Below are 17,362 nucleotides of genomic sequence, written 5' to 3' on the forward strand. Positions count from 1 at the left end.
CCATGTGCAATACTGTCATAGTCATGTGCAATACTGACTTAACCATGTGCAATACTGTCATAGTCATGTGCAATACTGACTTAACCATGTGCAATACTGTCATAGTCATGTGCAATACTGACTTAACCATGTGCAATACTGTCATAGTCATGTGCAATACTGACTTAACCATGTGCAATACTGTCGTAGTCATGTGCAATACTGACTTAACCATGTGCAATACTGTCATAGTCATGTGCAATACTGACTTAACCATGTGCAATACTGTCATAGTCATGTGCAATACTGACTTAACCATGTGCAATACTGTCATAGTCATGTGCAATACTGACTTAACCATGTGCAATACCGTCATATTCATGTGCAATACTGACTTAACGGATATAAAATTCCTCTGAAGTTTTTCTTTGGTTCTCTGTAAATTCTACAATTGAATTCCCTTGTCCGTAAAAGTCCGTTGGTCATGTCTTTTCAGTTCCTTTTTTATTTTGATTTTGATTACATAAGCACACCTCCCTTTTCTCCTTATTTGCCTTCGTTAAAAAAATCATTCTCTTCTCAAAGATATGCAGACATTTAGTTCTTCCTCTGTGTTTTCTGTTCTTATTCCAGGAAAAACAACACAGTCATATACAGTTCTGTAATGCACATCTGATAAGGACATTATCATCATCAGACATTGTTGGACACGGCCCGAGGACATTCTATGCCGCAAACCAAATGAATTGATACCGTAAACTAAGATTAAGACTATTTAAGTGCTCGTACGGTGGATATAACTTTGAACATCAGTTTTAACGTTGTTTTGACTCTTGCTTACATGGGGTCCGCGGTTCACGGATGGCAGGTCATCTCCTGGTCACTTCCTGCAGCTGCACACATGTTTTTATAGTGTCTGGATTAGTTTTTGTTTGTGTCCACATGAGCTGTAAGTCTGTGAGTGCATTTACTGTCCTGGACTTTCTTAATGTTGTTATTATTGTGACCGAAATGGGACGGGCTGTTTGTGTCTACTTTATGACTTTATACTTCAGTTAAGCAGAACACCTGTAAGGTTTTTATCATGTGCTCCAAACAAAGACATGCAGGAATAAAGCTGCACATCTATGTCTAAACTGCTCATTATATATTAACCATATGGATCAAACTCATTGTGGGTAATTGTTGAAAATGGACTTCAAGCAACTTTTTTTTCCTAAATAAAGAAGTCTAGGATATTGTATTCCAACATAGTTTATGGACATAACAGGCACAAGTTATGTTGTTTGAACAGGTGTGATGCAGAAAAAAAAACCTGAAAATGTATAGTTCTGCAGTCAAAGCACCCGAACCCTTATTATTAGTATTATCTTGTCTTATGCTAGCTGTTTTTATTTTATTTTATCTTTATTTTCCCCTCCCATTCCTTATTAAGAAATGAGAGGTTTTGTCTATAGGAGTTTTTGTTTATAAGAGTTTTGTTTATAAGAGTTCTTCTATTAAACTTACTATAAGTTATCTGTCCTTTTCCTCTGGATCTACTGCGTTGCAACAATGAAATTTCCCCATGTGTGGACAATAAAGGAATATTTTATCTTATCTTATCTTAGTTGTTTAAAAAAGACAAAAATTACCGGTACTTTGTGTTTTGTTGCTTTTTTTTGAAGATGCTTTACTGTTCAGGATGTTAAATGTTCTGTTCTTTTTCCATTTTTTATTTTGACATTTTGTAATTGCGTTGTTGTAGTGTAGTATAATATAAAATAAGAACATCTTTATTTGTCTCACAATGGGGACATTTCAACAGCTGAAGAACAAAAATATGCAGTCAAAAACCAAGATAAATAACAACTTAAAGTATAGCATGTTAAAATATAGATACAAAATTGAGTGAAAATAATCAAATAAATTATAAATATGTTTCATGGGAAAATGTGTTTTCAAGCAGGGCAGCAATTAATATGGATTAATATCACACTTTTTGACAGGTCTGAGATTCACGTGTCGTCTGTTGGTGTGAGGTTTGGCCTGATTCTGGAGGCGTACTGCAGGGGAAACATCCACCACATCAAACTCTTAACTAAACAGGTAAATGACACGGCACTTGTCCTTATGAACGGGTCAGGAGACGGCGGGGAACCTCCAATGTTTTAATGTTATGCCTGTTTGAAGGGGCCAATGATTCTATAACTAACTAAAAACATTTTCAGTATTCTTCCCATTGTCACAGGCGAGGAACTTGCTTTGGTGAACAACATAGAACAATGAACAATAATAAAGCAAAAATATATATCAAATAAGGCAGGGGGGTCCAAACTTTTTTCACCAAGGGCCACATTTTGAAACTTAAACGGGGCAGAGGGCCACAAACAACTTGACAATGTCGAATTTGTTGAATGACAGTGAATCATTAAAAATTTTGCATTTGACGTAATTGCGATGAGCCTCCACACCTTTAATTAGACTTAGAACATTTATATTAGGTTTGTATAACATCAATAAGCCTGAATTTTCCCAATTTCACAGTAAAAAGTACTAGTTTTTGTTGTTTGGGCCGACATAGCAGGAAGCTGAAATTGGTCAGAGGGCCGCATTTGGCCCCCGGGCCCTAGTTTGGACGTGCCTGAAATAAGGCATGCATTAAAGAAAAACAATTTAAACGTACTAATAAGATGAATTTAAATTGTTGACAGAAGTAGTGCAGAAGTGAACAGTGCAATGAGTGTTCTGAACACCTGCATAAGTCTTCTGAACACCTGCATAAGTCTTCTGAACACCTGCATGAGTCTTCTGAAAACCTGCATGAGTCTTCTTCTGAACACCTGCATGAGTCTTCTGAACACCTGCATGAGTCTTCTGAAAACCTGCATGAGTCTTCTGAACACCTGCATGAGTCTTCTGAACACCTGCATGAGTCTTCTGAACACCTGCATGAGTGTTCTGAATACCTGCATGAGTCTTCTGAACACCTGCATGAGTCTTCTGAACACCTGCATGAGTCTTCTGAACACCTGCATGAGTCTTCTGAACACCTGCATGAGTCTTCTGAACACCTGCATGAGTCTTCTGAACACCTGCATGAGTCTTCTGAACACCTGCATGACATTGTTTTTTTTGTCCCACAGAATGAAGCTCTGAGCAAAATGAAGACGCTCAGTGACTTTGTGAAGTCCGGCTCACAGAGGGTGACGGCGGAGGACCTGAAACTGTGCATCAAACAGGAATCCTACGCTGAGGCTCTGTCCGACCTGCTGTCGCCCCTCAACCCCAGCATCATCCTCACTGAGATATGGTGAGGAAGGACTTTTAATTTAATGTCAAAACCATAGAAAGCAAAAGACACGACCTGCAGCAAAATCCTCAACTCCACAACTCTCACGTCTGTCTTATTTTAATATACTTATCAATATTACTGCTTCACTCCAACTCCCTCTGACCCCTGACCCCTGTGGTTACTCTTTGACTTGAAGGCCACGATCACAGCAAGTTCTATATTTAATAATACTTTCCCTCGTGATACTGATATAAATACTGTGCACTACTCACTGTTGTACTAACGTCTCCTTGTGTGTTTCGGCTCTTGCAGTGCAGACAAATGCAGGTTTATGGACTCTAAAATGAAGCCTTTGTGGATGATGTACAGAAATCCATGTGTTCAAGGGGAAATGGTGGGAATCATATTCAAGAATGGAGATGGTGAGCAGATGATGTGAATGTTTTATTCATTGACGTATTTAGTTCCCATTTTAAAGTAGTTTAAGTAGTGTTTATAAGTGCCACTTTCATTTTTGTTCTTGGTATATTTAAAAGCTTGTACATTGATGGCCACATAGTCATTCAGATTGTACACTATAACACACAGATCTGCGGCAGGACATGCTGACCCTCCAGATGATCCACCTGATGGAAAACCTCTGGAAGAAAGAAGGATTAGATCTCAGGTAAGTTAAAGTCACATATGAAGACAAAGATAGAGTTTTTACAATATATAAAACGTCTTATTTCCCCCTCATCTCTCAGGATGATCCCGTACGGCTGCCTCTCCACCGGGAACAAAATGGGTCTCATCGAAATAGTGAAAAACTCAGACACTATCGCCAATATTCAACGTAACAGCAGCACCAGCGCGGCCACAGCAGCGTTCAACAAGGACGCGCTGCTCAACTGGCTCAAGTCCAAGAATCCTGGGTGAGTTCAAGCTAATAATGATGATGATAATAATGATAATAATAGTGATAATAATAATGATAATAATACTAGAAGAGAAAACAGATACAGTATTTGAATTGAAACTTGTACCCCATTATTCCCCAGTTTTAAGGGTGAGGAATGAATTGAACCATTACCAGTGCAGCTCCTTCTCCCTCAGTGCGGCTCCTCCTCTCTCAGTGCGGCTCCTTCTCCCTCAGTGCGGCTCCTTCTCTCTCAGTGCGGCTCCTTCTCTCTCAGTCCGGCTCCTTCTCTCTCAGTGCGGCTCCTTCTCCCTCAGTGCGGCTCCTTCTCTCTCAGTACGGCTCCTTCTCTCTCAGTGCGGCTCCTTCTCTCTCAGTCCGGCTCCTTCTCTCTCAGTCCGGCTCCTTCTCTCTCAGTGCAGCTCCTTCTCCCTCAGTGCGGCTCCTCCTCTCTCAGTGCGGCTCCTTCTCCCTCAGTGCGGCTCCTTCTCTCTCAGTGCGGCTCCTTCTCTCTCAGTCCGGCTCCTTCTCTCTCAGTGCGGCTCCTTCTCCCTCAGTGCGGCTCCTTCTCCCTCAGTGCGGCTCCTTCTCTCTCTCAGTGCGGCTCCTTCTCTCTCAGTGCGGCTCCTTCTCTCTCAGTGCGGCTCCTTCTCTCTCAGTGCGGCTCCTCCTCTCTTAGTGCGGCTCCTTCTCTCTCAGTGCGGCTCCTTCTCTCTCAGTCCGGCTCCTTCTCTCTCAGTGCGGCTCCTTCTCCCTCAGTGCGGCTCCTTCTCTCTCAGTGCGGCTCCTTCTCTCTCTCAGTGCGGCTCCTTCTTTCTCTCCCAGTGCGGCTCCTTCTTTCTCAGTGCGGCTCCTTCTCTCCCAGTGCGGCTCCTCCTCTCTTAGTGCGGCTCCTCCTCTCCCAGTGCGGCTCCTTCTCCCTCAGTGCGGCTCCTTCTCCCTCAGTGCGGCTCCTTCTCTCTCAGTGCGGCTCATTCTCTCTCAGTGCGGCTCCTTCTCTCCCAGTGCGGCTCCTCCTCTCTTAGTGCGGCTCCTCCTCTCCCAGTGCGGCTCCTTCTCCCTCAGTGCGGCTCCTTCTCTCTCAGTGCGGCTCCTTCTCTCTCAGTGCGGCTCCTTCTCTCTCAGTACGGCTCCTTCTCTCTCAGTGTGGCTCCTTCTCTCTCAGTGCAGCTCCTTCTCTCTCAGTGCGGCTCCTTCTCTCTCAGTACGGCTCCTTCTCCCTCAGTGCGGCTCCTTCTCTCTCAGTGCGGCTCCTTCTCTCTCAGTGCGGCTCCTTCTCTCTCAGTCCGGCTCCTTCTCTCTCAGTGCGGCTCCTTCTCCCTCAGTGCAGCTCCTTCTTTCTCAGTGCAGCTCCTTCTTTCCCAGTGCGGCTCCTTCTTTCTCAGTGCGGCTCCTCCTCTCTTAGTGCGGCTCCTCCTCTCCCAGTGCGGCTCCTTCTCCCTCAGTGCGGCTCCTTCTCTCTCAGTGCGGCTCCTTCTCTCTCAGTACGGCTCCTTCTCTCTCAGTGCGGCTCCTTCTCTCTCAGTGCGGCTCCTTCTCTCTCAGTGCGGCTCCTTCTCTCTCAGTACGGCTCCTTCTCTCTCAGTGCGGCTCCTTCTCTCACAGTACGGCTCCTTCTCTTTCAGTACGGCTCCTTCTCTCTCAGTGCGGCTCCTTCTCTCTCAGTGCGGCTCCTTCTCTCTCAGTACGGCTCCTTCTCTGTCTGTGTGGCTCCTTCTCTCTCAGTGTGGCTCCTTCTCTCTCAGTGCGGCTCCTTCTCTCTCAGTGCGGCTCCTTCTCTCTCAGTGTGGCTCCTCCTCTCTCAGTGCGGCTCCTTCTCCCTCAGTGCGGCTCCTTCTCTCTCAGTGCGGCTCCTTCTCTCTCAGTCCGGCTCCTTCTCTCTCAGTGCGGCTCCTTCTCTCTCAGTGTGGCTCCTCCTCTCTCAGTGCGGCTCCTTCTCCCTCAGTGCGGCTCCTTCTCTCTCAGTGCGGCTCCTTCTCTCTCAGTCCGGCTCCTTCTCTCTCAGTACGGCTCCTTCTCTGTCTGTGTGGCTCCTTCTCTCTCAGTGCGGCTCCTTCTCTCTCAGTGTGGCTCCTTCTCTCTCAGTGCGGCTCCTTCTTTCTCAGTGCGGCTCCTTCTCTCCCAGTGCGGCTCCTCCTCTCTTAGTGCGGCTCCTCCTCTCCCAGTGCGGCTCCTTCTCCCTCAGTGCGGCTCCTTCTCTCTCAGTACGGCTCCTTCTCTCTCAGTGCGGCTCCTTCTCTCTCAGTGCGGCTCCTTCTCTCTCAGTGCGGCTCCTTCTCTCTCAGTACGGCTCCTTCTCTCTCAGTGTGGCTCCTTCTCTCTCAGTGCGGCTCCTTCTCTCTCAGTGCGGCTCCTTCTCTCTCAGTACGGCTCCTTCTCCCTCAGTGCGGCTCCTTCTCTCTCAGTGCGGCTCCTTCTCTCTCAGTGCGGCTCCTTCTCTCTCAGTCCGGCTCCTTCTCTCTCAGTGCGGCTCCTTCTCTCTCAGTGCGGCTCCTTCTTTCTCTCTCAGTGTGGCTCCTTCTCTCCCAGTGCGGCTCCTTCTTTCTCAGTGCGGCTCCTTCTCTCCCAGTGCGGCTCCTCCTCTCTTAGTGCGGCTCCTCCTCTCCCAGTGCGGCTCCTTCTCCCTCAGTGCGGCTCCTTCTCTCTCAGTGCGGCTCCTTTTCTCTCAGTACGGCTCCTTCTCTCTCAGTGCGGCTCCTTCTCTCTCAGTGCGGCTCCTTCTCTCTCAGTGCGGCTCCTTCTCTCTCAGTACGGCTCCTTCTCTCTCAGTGCGGCTCCTTCTCTCTCAGTGCGGCTCCTTCTCTCTCAGTACGACTCCTTCTCTGTCTGTGTGGCTCCTTCTCTCTCAGTGCGGCTCCTTCTCTCTCAGTGTGGCTCCTTCTCTCTCAGTGCGGCTCCTTCTCTCTCAGTGCGGCTCCTTCTCTCTCAGTGTGGCTCCTCCTCTCTCAGTGCGGCTCCTTCTCCCTCAGTGCGGCTCCTTCTCTCTCAGTGCGGCTCCTTCTCTCTCAGTCCGGCTCCTTCTCTCTCAGTGCGGCTCCTTCTCTCTCAGTGTGGCTCCTCCTCTCTCAGTGCGGCTCCTTCTCCCTCAGTGCGGCTCCTTCTCTCTCAGTGTGGCTCCTTCTCCCTCAGTGCGGCTCCTTCTCTCTCAGTCCGGCTCCTTCTCTCTCAGTACGGCTCCTTCTCTGTCTGTGTGGCTCCTTCTCTCTCAGTGCGGCTCCTTCTCTCTCAGTGTGGCTCCTTCTCTCTCAGTGCGGCTCCTTCTTTCTCAGTGCGGCTCCTTCTCTCCCAGTGCGGCTCCTCCTCTCTTAGTGCGGCTCCTCCTCTCCCAGTGCGGCTCCTTCTCCCTCAGTGCGGCTCCTTCTCTCTCAGTACGGCTCCTTCTCTCTCAGTGCGGCTCCTTCTCTCTCAGTGCGGCTCCTTCTCTCTCAGTACGGCTCCTTCTCTCTCAGTGTGGCTCCTTCTCTCTCAGTGCGGCTCCTTCTCTCTCAGTGCGGCTCCTTCTCTCTCAGTACGGCTCCTTCTCCCTCAGTGCGGCTCCTTCTCTCTCAGTGCGGCTCCTTCTCTCTCAGTGCGGCTCCTTCTCTCTCAGTCCGGCTCCTTCTCTCTCAGTGCGGCTCCTTCTCTCTCAGTGCGGCTCCTTCTTTCTCTCTCAGTGTGGCTCCTTCTCTCCCAGTGCGGCTCCTTCTTTCTCAGTGCGGCTCCTTCTCTCTCAGTGCGGCTCCTTCTCTCTCAGTACGGCTCCTTCTCTCTCAGTGCGGCTCCTTCTCTCTCAGTGCGGCTCCTTCTCTCTCAGTGCGGCTCCTTCTCTCTCAGTACGGCTCCTTCTCTCTCAGTGCGGCTCCTTCTCTCTCAGTGCGGCTCCTTCTCTCTCAGTGCGGCTCCTTCTCTCTCAGTACGGCTCCTTCTCTCTCAGTGCGGCTCCTTCTCTCTCAGTGCGGCTCCTTCTCTCTCAGTACGGCTCCTTCTCTCACAGTACGGCTCCTTCTCTCTCAGTACGGCTCCTTCTCTCTCAGTGCGGCTCCTTCTCTCTCAGTACGGCTCCTTCTCTCTCAGTGCGGCTCCTTCTCTCTCAGTACGGCTCCTTCTCTCACAGTACGGCTCCTTCTCTCTCAGTACGGCTCCTTCTCTCTCAGTGCGGCTCCTTCTCTCTCAGTGCGGCTCCTTCTCTCTCAGTACGGCTCCTTCTCTCTCTGTGTGGCTCCTTCTCTCTCTGTGTGGCTCCTTCTCTCTCAGTACGGCTCCTTCTCTCTCAGTACGGCTCCTTCTCTCTCAGTGCGGCTCCTTCTCTCTCAGTGCGGCTCCTTGAATGAACCATTACAATAGAAATGAACAGTTCAAAACAAACTCTACTTTCTTACTTATTGAGTTATTAAGAAAAACAGACGGAAAGAGGATGCGGATTGAGTCGTGGAAAAACATTTACAAAGAGTTCAGGTCAAAGGGTAAACCCAGAAGTTAGGCTCTGTTAATATGTCAACGAGGTGATTCTGCTTTTAATTCAACTGTAGCACGTCATACACACACATATTGATAAGTAATAGTCATATTTAAATGATTTAGTGGTAAGTGACATAAGGAAGCGGGATTAATCGATGCGCGTCCCGAAGAAGAGCAGAGTTTGACTTGGTGCCAGACAGTCTGAAAGTCTTATCCATTCATAAAGCTCCTTGAAGAGAGTGAAGCGTTGAATGTGATGAATCAGCCTCTGTACGTCACGTTGAGAGAACAGAGCCAGCTAACTGCACAACACAACGACTCAGTAATTAGCCTGAAATCCCGAAGTGCACAAAATGAAGCGAGAGAGAGAGAGAGTCTTGTCAAAGTCCCACACACGTCAAAACCGGGAATGGATAAAACAGTTCATTATAAATCAGATAAAGAAATGTTCTTGGACTATTACATGAAATACAGTCATATAAATGCATTCGTGTTGGAAATGAAAAGCACTAAGATAATGTAATGTCATCAGTGAAGGACAGAATTACTCAACTCCAAGAAGAGCATAAAAGTGCATCAAAATCTAACTCATGTATTGTATTGTCTTTTTTTTCCTGGCGTTTTCACATCTTCAGGGATAAATTGGAACAAGCGATAGAGGAGTTTACTCTGTCGTGCGCCGGCTACTGTGTAGCCACCTACGTCCTGGGGATCGGAGATCGACACAACGACAACATCATGATCAGAGAAACTGGACAGGTTTGTGATCCAAAACCAACTTTATTGAGCTCTGTCACAGCACGATCTACGACGGGATCAGTTTTGAACGCGTGTTTTAACCGACTTACGCTAATATTAACATAAATAAGTGTTTATATTAGTGTAATTTAGTGATAGTAATAGTAATAGTAGTAGTGAGAGACTGATCCATCCTCACTGTGTGAAGGAGAGGTTTCACAGGTCTTTCCTTCTGCTGCTGTCAGACTTTATAACAAACACTGCCCTGAACACGTGCAATACTGACTGACTTAACCATGTGCAATACCGTCATATTCATGTGCAATACTGACTTAACCATGTGCAATACCGTCATATTCATGTGCAATACTGACTTAACCATGTGCAATACCGTCATATTCATGTGCAATACCGTCATATTCATGTGCAATACTGACTTAACCATGTGCAATACCGTCATATTCATGTGCAATACTGACTTAACCATGTGCAATACCGTCATATTCATGTGCAATACTGTCATATTCATGTGCAATACTGACTTAACCATCCTCACAAGCAATTAAGGCCATATTCATGTACATATAACTGATGTAAATAAGAGACCGGTACTAATACTTACCATTAGTATTAGTATTATTTAGTCTTATGCTAGCTATTTTTACTTGACTTTATTTTATTATTATTTTATTTTTATCTTTATCTTTTTATTTTATTTTTTTCCTCCATTCCCTATTAAGATAGTTCTTCTATTAAGAGTGTTTTTCTTAACCTTCCTATAAGTTATCTGTCCTGTCCCCCTGTATCTACTGCGTTGCAACTCCAAAATTTCCCCATGTGTGAACAATAAAGGAATATCTTATCTTATCGTAATTGCATTCAAACAAGAAAAGTGGAGTAAAGTTGGCGTCTCAATAATCTTTCGATGCTGAAGTGATCCTTGCAACTAAATGATATTAAACTCTTATAATTCATTGAACAACTATTATGAATTTTGATATAACTTAACAGCTTTCACAAATTGGTCACATTGGATATATTTTGAAGCTGGGGTGTAGCAGAATATTCCGAATAACCTGTGTATCACTCAGGACATCTTCTTCTTTCCCTCTTCAGCTGTTTCACATCGACTTTGGACATTTCTTGGGAAACTTCAAACGAAAGCTGGGCATCAACCGCGAGCGCGTGCCTTTCATTCTGACGTACGACTTTGTCCACGTGATTCAACAAGGACGCACCAACAACAGCGAGAAGTTCGAGAGGTGCTTCATCACGGTTCGTGGAGTGTGTTTTTAATATCAACAGTTCATTTATTTACCACTGTTTTCAGGTTCAGAGAGTACTGCGAATGGGCCTACAAGATCCTGTGTCGTAACGGGACGCTCTTCGTGAACCTCTTTGCCATGATGAAGGCGGCGGGACTGCCCGAGCTCACCTCCTTTAAAGACATTCAATATCTGAAGGTACCGGCTCTATTCAAGGACAAGAACAACGCAATTAACATGAGTCTGTAGTACTTGGACACTCGCATATACACACATACAAATAACATGAGTACACGCATATACACACATACAAATAACATGAGTCTGTAGTACTTTGACACGCGCATATACACACACACAAATAACATGAGTCCGTAGTACTTGAACACACACATATACACACATACAAATTACATGAGTACACGCATATACACACATACAAATAACATGAGTACACACATATACACACATACAAATAAAATGAGTCTGTAGTACTTGGACACACGCATATACACACGTACAAATAACATGAGTACACACATATACACACACACAAATAACATGAGTCTGTAGTACTTGAACACACACATATACACACATACAAATTACATGAGTACACGCATATACACACATACAAATAACATGAGTACACACATATACACACATACAAATAACATGAGTACACGCATATACACACATACAAATAACATGAGTCTGTAGTACTTGGACACTCGCATATACACACATACAAATAACATGAGTACACACATATACACACATACAAATAACATGAGTACACGCATATACACACATACAAATAACATGAGTCTGTAGTACTTGGACACACGCATATACACACATACAAATAACATGAGTCTGTAGTACTTGGACACTCGCATATACACACATACAAATAACATGAGTCTGTAGTACTTGGACACTCGCATATACACACATACAAATAACATGAGTCTGTAGTACTTGGACACTCGCATATACACACATACAAATAACATGAGTACACGCATATACACACATACAAATAACATGAGTACACGCATATACACACATGCAAATAACATGAGTCTGTAGTACTTGGACACTCGCATATACACACACAAATAACATGATTACACGCATATACACACATACAAATAACATGAGTACACGCATATACACACATACAAATAACATGAGTACACGCATATACACACGTACAAATAACATGAGTCTGTAGTACTTGGACACACGCATATACACACGTACAAATAACATGAGTCTGTAGTACTTGGACACACACATATACACACGTACAAATAACATGAGTACACGCATATACACACATACAAATAAAATGAGTCTGTAGTACTTGGACACACGCATATACACACGTACAAATAACATGAGTACACACATATACACACACACAAATAACATGAGTCTGTAGTACTTTGACACGCGCATATACACACACACAAATAACATGAGTCCGTAGTACTTGAACACACACATATACACACATACAAATTACATGAGTACACGCATATACACACATACAAATAACATGAGTACACACATATACACACATACAAATAAAATGAGTCTGTAGTACTTGGACACACGCATATACACACGTACAAATAACATGAGTACACACATATACACACACACAAATAACATGAGTCTGTAGTACTTGAACACACACATATACACACATACAAATTACATGAGTACACGCATATACACACATACAAATAACATGAGTACACACATATACACACATACAAATAACATGAGTACACGCATATACACACATACAAATAACATGAGTACACACATATACACACATACAAATAACATGAGTACACGCATATACACACATACAAATAACATGAGTCTGTAGTACTTGGACACTCGCATATACACACATACAAATAACATGAGTACACGCATATACACACATACAAATAACATGAGTACACGCATATACACACATGCAAATAACATGAGTCTGTAGTACTTGGACACACGCATATACACACATACAAATAACATGAGTCTGTAGTACTTGGACACTCGCATATACACACACAAATAACATGATTACACGCATATACACACATACAAATAACATGAGTACACGCATATACACACATACTAATAACATGCGTCTGTAGTACTTGGACACACACATATACACAAATACAAATAACATGAGTACATGCATATACACACATACAAATAACATGAGTCTGTAGTACTTGGACACGCGCATATACACACATACAAATAACATGAGTCTGTAGTACTTGGACACACGCATATATACACATACAAATAACATGAGTACACGCATATACACACGTACAAATAACATGAGTCTGTAGTACTTGGACACACGCATATACACACGTACAAATAACATGAGTCTGTAGTACTTGGACACACGCATATACACACATACAAATAACATGAGTACACGCATATACACACATACAAATAAAATGAGTCTGTAGTACTTGGACACACGCATATACACACGTACAAATAACATGAGTACACACATATACACACACACAAATAACATGAGTCTGTAGTACTTTGACACGCGCATATACACACACACAAATAACATGAGTCCGTAGTACTTGAACACACACATATACACACATACAAATTACATGAGTACACGCATATACACACATACAAATAACATGAGTACACACATATACACACATACAAATAAAATGAGTCTGTAGTACTTGGACACACGCATATACACACGTACAAATAACATGAGTACACACATATACACACACACAAATAACATGAGTCTGTAGTACTTGAACACACACATATACACACATACAAATTACATGAGTACACGCATATACACACATACAAATAACATGAGTACACACATATACACACATACAAATAACATGAGTACACGCATATACACACATACAAATAACATGAGTCTGTAGTACTTGGACACACACATATACACAAATACAAATAACATGAGTACACGCATATACACACATACAAATAACATGAGTCTGTAGTACTTGGACACTCGCATATACACACATACAAATAACATGAGTCTGTAGTACTTGGACACGCGCATATACACACATACAAATAACATGAGTACACGCATATACACACATACAAATAACATGAGTACACGCATATACACACATACAAATAACATGAGTACACGCATATACACACATACTAATAACATGCGTCTGTAGTACTTGGACACACACATATACACAAATACAAATAACATGAGTACATGCATATACACACATACAAATAACATGAGTCTGTAGTACTTGGACACGCGCATATACACACATACAAATAACATGAGTCTGTAGTACTTGGACACACGCATATATACACATACAAATAACATGAGTACACGCATATACACACGTACAAATAACATGAGTCTGTAGTACTTGGACACACGCATATACACACGTACAAATAACATGAGTCTGTAGTACTTGGACACACACATATACACACATACAAATAACATGAGTACACGCATATACACACATACAAATAAAATGAGTCTGTAGTACTTGGACACACGCATATACACACGTACAAATAACATGAGTACACACATATACACACACACAAATAACATGAGTCTGTAGTACTTTGACACGCGCATATACACACACACAAATAACATGAGTCCGTAGTACTTGAACACACACATATACACACATACAAATTACATGAGTACACGCATATACACACATACAAATAACATGAGTACACACATATACACACATACAAATAAAATGAGTCTGTAGTACTTGGACACACGCATATACACACGTACAAATAACATGAGTACACACATATACACACACACAAATAACATGAGTCTGTAGTACTTGAACACACACATATACACACATACAAATTACATGAGTACACGCATATACACACATACAAATAACATGAGTACACACATATACACACATACAAATAACATGAGTACACGCATATACACACATACAAATAACATGAGTACACACATATACACACATACAAATAACATGAGTACACGCATATACACACATACAAATAACATGAGTCTGTAGTACTTGGACACACGCATATACACAAATACAAATAACATGAGTCTGTAGTACTTGGACACTCGCATATACACACATACAAATAACATGAGTACACGCATATACACACATACAAATAACATGAGTCTGTAGTACTTGGACACGCGCATATACACACATACAAATAACATGAGTACACGCATATACACACATACAAATAACATGAGTACACGCATATACACACATACAAATAACATGAGTACACGCATATACACACATACAAATAACATGAGTCTGTAGTACTTGGACACACGCATATACACACGTACAAATAACATGAGTCTGTAGTACTTGGACACACGCATATACACACATACAAATAACATGAGTCTGTAGTACTTGGACACACGCATATACACACATACAAATAACATGAGTCTGTAGTACTTTGACACGCGCATATACACACATACAAATAACATGAGTACACACATATACACACATACAAATAACATGAGTCTGTCGTACTTGGACACACGCATATACACACGTACAAATAACATGAGTCTGTAGTACTTGGACACACACATATAAACACATACAAATAACATGAGTCTGTAGTACTTGGACACTTGCATATACACACATACAAATAACATGAGTCTGTAGTACTTGGACACACGCATATACACACATACACTGACAAAAATCACACATCCACCAAAGCCTATACATGCGTTCGCACATCCGGGAACTTGTGCAGAGGCAACCGAGTCCGCCATTTTGAAAGGGGCACAACAGCACGTGTACTACATACGAAATCCAGGAAATATGAGGCCAAAATGCCAAAAAACCTGCGTTCTGTAAGGTAATTGTTCTTTTAGGACATTGCTCTGTTGACTGACCAAGAAATTTTCGTCGTGTATCTTAGTTTCCCGTTATCGTCTAAAGAATTAAAGTATTCGTAGCTCATTATGCCGTAGAAAAGGATTCAGTCGTGTTGTTTTTTATATATCGCGTGCCCCTTTTAAAATGGCCGCTATGGGGAAGTCCCGGCTGTATGACGTCACCGCGAACACATGTATAATGCACCATGGCAATTATAAAATGTCTTTACTTTAATGGTCAAAATCAATCTTTTTTTTAGGATTCTTTAGCTTTGGGCAAATCTGAGGAAGAAGCTCTCAAGAATTTCAAAGTGAAATTTAATGAAGCGCTACGGGAAAGTTGGAAGACCAAGGTGAACTGGATGATGCACTCTTTGGCCAAAGACAATAGACCTTGAACAAACAAGACCAACCAAAGTATTTTAACTTATAGAAATATAAATGAGGGAATTCCTGGAAACTCAAAATGTTTACATCTGACTGGCCAGTGACATCTTCATCTTTATGGAGCCTTCGAAGGACAATCGTGGTGGACTGAATACAGAGCCCCATAAAGACTGAAGACTCATTTTAACATGATCCACGGGCAGTGGATGTTATATTTGATGTATTCATTGTACGAACTGATTTATTTCAAGACTGTTTCATGGGTTTACAATGTGTTCTGATGGTTCTAATGTCCCTCATTTGAAAAGTCTCCTCTTTGTTGTGTATTTTATTTTATTTAATTTTCACTGTTTTGTACACATTATATATTGACTTAAAATCTTGCCTTGAAGAAATGCCATTGCTGTGCAAATTAAAAACTCTAGGCCTATATTTAAATAGCTACTAACTTGTTAAACAGAAATGTCTCAGGAGACAGATGTTTTAGCAGCTAATCCTTTGAGACAATCCAAGACAATCTCAGAGTGAAGACTTATGTAACTTATGTCTGTGCCTCCAGGATAAAGACTTTATCGTGAACATTCAAGTGTACTACTGAAAATGATGGAAACTGCAATGTTTTATGCCAAACACTGTGATTTCACCCATTTTTCAGTATTCAGTGGGAGCCATTGATGTGCAGTGCAATTCAACGTCAACAGGCTCACAAACAGTGTCCTACCTAGTGTTCTAGTCTAATGAGTACAGCAGCCATATGACCTTTACAGGGTGTGACCTTGTAGTCCTGGAAGGACAACTTGAATGAACTTTATGCAACATCGTTGCTGTAGTTAAAAAGTGCCCTGTTGAAAACGGAAACCTATGCGTACATGTCCTTGGGTATAAAAAGTTTGAAATATAGAGATCAAAATGTTAACATTTAATGGAGTGATGTCACATAATATGAAACATGAATGTGAATGTATAACATTGCCTGATCTTGTGCAGCTAAAATATGCCAATATAAACATTGTCATTGTGCACTTGGCTGTGTTTAGTGCTGTGTGGACACTTAAGTATAAATAGTGTTCAGACTGTACAGTGTTGTCTGTAATACAGTGTGTAGCGCCCCCAGCGGCCGCTCGCTGTAGCGCACACAGCTCTCAGGCTCAGTCCCTCTGTAGCGCCCCCAGCGGCCGCTCGCTGTAGCGCACACAGCTCTCAGGCTCAGTCCCGCTGTAGCGCCCCCAGCGGCCGCTCACTGTAGTGCACACAGCTCTCAGGCTCAGTCCCGCTGTAGCGCCCCCAGCGGCCGCTCGCTGTAGCGCACACAGCTCTCAGGCTCAGTCCCGCTGTAGCGCCCCCAGCGGCCGCTCACTGTAGTGCACACAGCTCTCAGGCTC

The 17,362-nt window shown here is 43.1% G+C and overlaps 1 protein-coding gene across 1 annotated transcript in view; it reads left to right on the plus strand.

Moving 5' to 3' along the window:
• pik3cd (phosphatidylinositol-4,5-bisphosphate 3-kinase, catalytic subunit delta) overlaps window positions 1–16,999 on the plus strand; it is a 42,027-nt gene extending 25,028 nt beyond the window's left edge. Inside the window, exons 14-22 of the mRNA XM_072450148.1 lie at window positions 1,968–2,067; window positions 3,105–3,271; window positions 3,566–3,675; window positions 3,842–3,920; window positions 4,000–4,167; window positions 9,224–9,347; window positions 10,443–10,588; window positions 10,657–10,789; window positions 15,854–16,999. Coding sequence (XP_072306249.1) covers window positions 1,968–2,067; window positions 3,105–3,271; window positions 3,566–3,675; window positions 3,842–3,920; window positions 4,000–4,167; window positions 9,224–9,347; window positions 10,443–10,588; window positions 10,657–10,789; window positions 15,854–15,991 — 1,165 coding nt within the window. The 3' untranslated portion in view covers window positions 15,992–16,999. The remainder of the gene's footprint in view (window positions 1–1,967; window positions 2,068–3,104; window positions 3,272–3,565; window positions 3,676–3,841; window positions 3,921–3,999; window positions 4,168–9,223; window positions 9,348–10,442; window positions 10,589–10,656; window positions 10,790–15,853) is intronic.
• Window positions 17,000–17,362: the final 363 nt, after the last annotated feature.

Source organism: Eucyclogobius newberryi, unplaced genomic scaffold, assembly GCF_026437365.1.
Source record: "Eucyclogobius newberryi isolate DKJ021-1_F unplaced genomic scaffold, fEucNew1.0.hap1 SCAF_17, whole genome shotgun sequence".
NCBI lineage: Eukaryota > Metazoa > Chordata > Actinopteri > Gobiiformes > Gobiidae > Eucyclogobius > Eucyclogobius newberryi.